At 36.9% G+C, this 5,766-nt stretch overlaps 1 protein-coding gene across 1 annotated transcript; it reads right to left on the reverse strand.

The window, feature by feature from the left end:
• Nucleotides 1-1,563: 1,563 nt before the first annotated feature.
• On the reverse strand, nucleotides 1,564-3,942 carry LOC113094605 (GTPase IMAP family member 7-like). Its single transcript, XM_026260203.1, has 3 exons — nucleotides 3,870-3,942; nucleotides 2,779-2,814; nucleotides 1,564-2,635 (listed from the first exon to the last, which is right to left on the reverse strand). Exons 1-3 carry the CDS (start codon nucleotides 3,901-3,903, stop codon nucleotides 1,785-1,787), a joined length of 921 nt encoding a protein of 306 aa, XP_026115988.1. The 5' UTR covers nucleotides 3,904-3,942; the 3' UTR covers nucleotides 1,564-1,784.
• Nucleotides 3,943-5,766: the final 1,824 nt, after the last annotated feature.

The raw sequence follows: 5,766 nt of genomic DNA on the forward strand, positions 1-5,766 counted from the left end.
AAACGTTGCTAGCTCACTATAATTACCACGCAGCGATCTTAAATAATAATAATAATAATAATAATAATAATAATAGAAAGAGTTAAAATAACTACAGTTTAAATTAAGTAGCCTAATTAAGTTAAACATTTGTTAATTATGTATAATTGCAGACCTCTGGACGTTTTCTTCATGTTAGCAAGTCTTCTGATAACATATGCCTTAGTGTTCGCCAACAATACAGTCTGACACAGATCTAAGGATCAATAAAAACACCAAACCTTTAAGTTATCGAGTAAGTTACACTGCATAATAACATTGATTTATTAATAGAACAGTTTGTTCGCACGGTGTGTCATACCTTGGTGAGGTTTTTGAGGATAACAGCGAGCAGTCTGTATTTTCCTCGATCGTCTTGACGTCTTCTCCTGTTCTGAACTCCAGAAAAAAAAAACCGCGCGCTGGATCCGCTCTGCCCTCTGAAACCGCACCGGTGCTGGATCCGTTTTACAGCCCTGAAACGGATGTGACTGTAATAAGGCCGGTAACACACTGGCTGCGTGGCGTGTCCGTTTTTAATTCGGCTCCCATGATAACAGGTTAGAGCTTGCAGACTGCCTGCGTGAGACACGCGTCTAAGGGCGCGGAAAACGTGTGCTTGCTCGAAATAAAACCGACAAGACGCGCGCGCGTGTTGGAAGCGTTTCCAGGCAAAATAGAATAGGAAAAATGTTTATGTGTCATTTTGTACACAAATACATATTAATTCATGACATTTTGATGTTTGAAAGTCTATAGGTTGACATCAATTCAGATATAAATGTAATTTAAAAACAAATTAATAATTATCGATTATTGCACCTGTCAAACATAGTCTATTTTGCTGTCAATACTGCTGACGGTGTCCTTTATCAGTAGGCTTTATATTTATGCTCAACATGAAGTATAGATATTGTTGTTACAGCAGCTGTTCTAGTAGCGATTCTGGTGTGTAAAGAACAGAAAACGCGACGAGGCCGCCACGCTCACGCCACGCAGCAGAAACGCCACGCTCACGCCACGCAGCCTGTGTGTCACCGGCCTTATACTTCACAGCACTGACTTTAATTTGAATGGCATCTTAAAACGACTGTTTGGCAAATGTGTTATATTAAGTAAATAAAAGTATTATATTAAGACGTGGTGCTGCGTAATGATCACTAGTCCTTGGTTTTGATACTGTCCTGATTCAGGACACGGATATAAATAATTAAATTTGGTGTTGAACTGTATGTGTATAGTGTATATAGCTATCCAACTTAACTTCTGTTCTCTCCCCCTCTCCCAGCTGGTGTGCAATATTGATTATTATCCTCATGTCCATTTAGATTTATCCAACATTTTATTAGCACATTGCAAGAGAGAAAAACAAGCAGTAGATAAATATAATCGCTGGCCAGGAGCAGATAAATCATAGGCCTGCAATAGTTGTTGGCAATCTGCTTCTGGAAATGACCGCACAGACGTATTTCAATAGATATGATACTCATGAGAGCTAATCTTTATTATAAAAACAATACAGATGAAACAAGTTTTATTTGTTGTCACTACAATAATAAAAAAATGTGTTGTCTTGTTCAAAAGACAACAGTAATATAGGGTTCAGTTGTATAACAGTATCATAAAACTGATTAATGATTCCCATCTGCAAAGACATCAAATATTATCACATAATTTAGTGTCATAATTGAATTCAGCAAATGTTTATTTACATATTATACACTCTGCATAGTCCTTTTAAGCCTGAAAATATAACCCACATTTGACTAAAATTTGACTTTGAGGCCTTTTAACTTTTGAATGATCTTTATCAGTATATTATCATTAGTATAAGTCTGTTCATCCTTCAGTCTGAACTCTCGAAGCTTTGCCTCATAATAACGCTTGAACTCGTTCAATCTTTTCCACCGCTTCGGCTTCTGTTGAGGAAATAAGCCCTCCAGCTCTCTTTCTTTCTCTTGTAATTTGTTCTCATATTCTCGTCTATGTTCCTCTTCTTTAGTTTTCAGCATGCGCTCCACATCCTGGTAAGATTCATTGGTGTAATATTTTCCTCCATTAGCTTGGACCATGGCATCTACCTTCTCCAGCAGCTCCACAACCTGATTACGATCCTCCATGTCTTCATTGTTGAAGACGTGATATCTTCCCCCACAGCATCTCAGGATTTCTTTCAGGTCCTCGCTGGCTTCTCTGATGTGTTCCTCAATAGAGCATTTCAGTTTATCACCGTGAGTGAAGAGGACGATTGTGTGTTTATCTGCTTCTTCTCCGAATATGGCTCTGATCTTCTCCACGGAGAGTTTCTCCTCTTCAGTAAATGGACCGATCTGAATGGTCAGGAGGATGGCGTGAGGTCCAGGTGCCGTCATATTTAAACACTTACTGATCTTCTGTGTTAGAACCTCTTCCTCGGAAATATCTGTGTCAAACATGCCTGGTGTATCTACCAGAGTGATTTCTCTCCCTGCCACATTTTCAGTCACTTTACTACACTCTTTGGTTACAGATGAACCACTTTCTGCAGCTCTGAAGACACTTCTGCCCAGGATGGTGTTTCCAGAAGAGCTTTTACCTGCTCCAGTGATGCCAACCAACACCATCCTTGTCTGGGAGACTGAAAGAGAGCGAGAGGATAAGATCATGTGCATTCAAATGAAACAGAGTCCAGCTAACAAGCAGATTAATTGACTGTAAAGTATTTTCAGTCATAAATTAAGCAAATGAATATATTTTGAACATTTGTGCATGTATACTCACAATTTGGATGACCAAAACCAAAGCTTCCCCTTTTTTCTACAAAACAAAACAAAAAGTAGATATTCAGTTATTTCTATATTTTAGTTTTGTAGTAGTTTGGCGGAACAATGTTAGATTTTATCAAACTTTAATCTAGATTTTATTTTTTATTGACTTTAGATTTAGATTTTATTGACTTCTTACAAAACAAGCTTTAGAGTTTAATATTTCTGTCTTGTTATATTCTTTATAATAAGATTGAGGGATACTAAAAATGTTTGTGTCTGACTTGTATTAAAAACAGTAATAACACATATTAGTTATTTTTTACCACTGTATGCCCATATCCACACACATATCCACAGCATAGCATACATACTCTTTCAATTAAAATCTACAAAACACTTCAGATGCAATGCAATGAAGCGGTCTCATTTGAGATGAATAAAGGTTGGAGAGATAGGGGTAAGTTAAGCCACCCTCTCTATTTTGGCAACGGTACACTTTTATTGTCATGTGACCATATATTTTGGAACCATCCATTATTTCTGCTAGACTGTGAAAAGTGAAGCACACAGGAGTGGAGGCAGCCATTTACTTTAAAAACAGTTTTTTTTTAGCTCGTAAAAGTAACATTTTACATAGCAAATGTAATGGCTGTTACATCGAAGCAAATTTATCTAGGTCTAAAAATATTTGTTGTTATATTGTTGATTTAGCAACATATAAAGCCATGCAAATCAATTATCCTGAAAATATGATTCTTACTAGGCGCTACTCAAACTCTGGTTTAACATGAAGCAAGTGGGGAATTTTGCCATTTCAACAGCTTAGTTTCACACTGTGTTCTTTTGTTCAAAGTGCGTTAAAGTGCTTTGACCCTCACTGATATCTTAAATAAAATGACCTACGATATAAATTAGCCTCCATGAATTTAATGTAGCCCGTTTTCAGAAGTAAACGCTTTACATAACGCATACGCTGCAAATCGAAAGTAAAACAGTACGAGATTACGTGGTTAAACACTTCTGTGACCTAAAAAGATTACACAAATTATTGTCCGTATAATTATTATGACCAAAAATAATCTTAAAATGAGGACAAAAAGTTACCCTTTGCTTCTTTTGAAGAGCTTGAAGACGCCATGTTGAAAAACAACTGCGCAGCTCTAAACAGAGGCGATTTTCTCAAGCAGTGATGGCCGCTTTTGAAACTAGTGATCCGGTTCGCGAACGAATCATTATATTTAACCGGTTCTTCTTAGTGGACCGGTTGAACCAGTTCACCAAATCGAACTAAATCGTTTTAAACGGTTCGCGTCTCCAATACGCATTAATCCACAAATGACTTAAACTGTTAACTTCTGAGTTCAAACAAACCAATATCCCAGAGTAATTCATTTACTCAAACAGTACACTGACTGAACTGCTGTGAAGAGAGAACTGAAGATGAACACCGAGCCGAGCCAGATAACGAACAGACACGCCCACTGCTGGACAGTGATGGGTCGTACTTGAACGATTCGTTCATTTTGAACGAATCTTTGAAGTGACTCGGGAAGAACGAGTCGTCTCGGGAGTGATTCATTCAGTCGCGCATGCAGCGTTTGTTCACGGTTCCTCCGAAAGTCATTTCTGACAAACTTCTTTCTCTTCAAGTTTTTTTTTTTTTTTTTTTTTTTTGGCGCATAACAATAGAAATGTATAGCTCCACCTATGGTGTTGTGCAGTCATATTAGCTATTCTTCCCAAAAATGCAAATCAACATGAACAAAATACAAATAAAAAGGTATGGAGGAGGGATAATATTATTAATGATTATAATTCTTCATAAATGTGAAACTCTTCCCTATATCAGATTCCCAGGTTCTCATCTGTCTCTATGTCTCCAGAACACTTTCCTGGTTTCCTCAAATCCAGATCAGTGACAGAATCCCTGTTTGATGTTAAATCCTCTCGCTCAACCCTGTGCTATACATGGATTTTATTAGCAGCCTACATGCAGTGGCGCCCGGGGCCGCATTAAGACTATAAGGGGCCCCTGGGCTTTACCTCTTGAGGGGCCCTTCCAGGGATCGACAATAAGGACTGCCCGATTGCCCGAGGCTAGTGTGAATGATGCAGTAGACAGTAGACGGAACGATTATTACCCGATCGGGCCAGTGCTGTAGGGTGTGCGTGATATGTACTCTGTGATATCGTAATTGTTGATTTAGATCTGATATTATCGAGTATGCATCTCACTTTACAATAACAAACAAAAACACACCCATTCTGTGCAGCATGCACTACGTGACATAGTCTAGTAGGTTAGACTTGTGCACGTGATTTAGTCTTAATGCCTCAGAATTCAAATATGCCCCTGTATATATTTCATATTTATATAATTTAATATCTATGTTAACCAATATTACACAAAGAGTGCCGTTTTTCTCCAAATATTAGCATAATTACAAATGTGATGATTTATTCAGCATACAGTTTAATAAACAAGAACTTAATGTCAAGTGACTTACATTTTAGACACCAAATCGTCTGTTTCGCTGTATTTCACCAACGAAAATGGTTCCAAAGTCCACAGAATAGTTTTGTCTCTGAGCAACACTTCCTGAGTGAATCAGCCCATGATTTAATCGGTTGAATCGCAATGATTTGCTCATTAACAGAGATTCCCTTCCACCTACTGGCGGGTTTAATTTCAGCTTTAAAGTGTCTTCATTTTTTTTTTTTTTTTATATAACAGTATAAAGTTTAACCTATTCTATAGTTATACATTAGATTACAATTTCTGTATCTGAAAATATCTTGTTTAAACCTGCATTAAAAACTTTAAAATGTATTTAATTTATATGTTTGTTCTGTTGTATTTATTTGTGCTATTATTCATAATTTGATTATTTGTAACTATTTTATTACTTACTGTTTATTTGTCTAACAATATTTAAAATATAAGTTAAACTAGTAGCTTTTGCTGTTATTAACCTATTATTGAGGTTAAATGTAACAAAGA

Source organism: Carassius auratus, unplaced genomic scaffold (genome assembly GCF_003368295.1).
Source record: "Carassius auratus strain Wakin unplaced genomic scaffold, ASM336829v1 scaf_tig00215412, whole genome shotgun sequence".
NCBI classification, from domain to species: domain Eukaryota; kingdom Metazoa; phylum Chordata; class Actinopteri; order Cypriniformes; family Cyprinidae; genus Carassius; species Carassius auratus.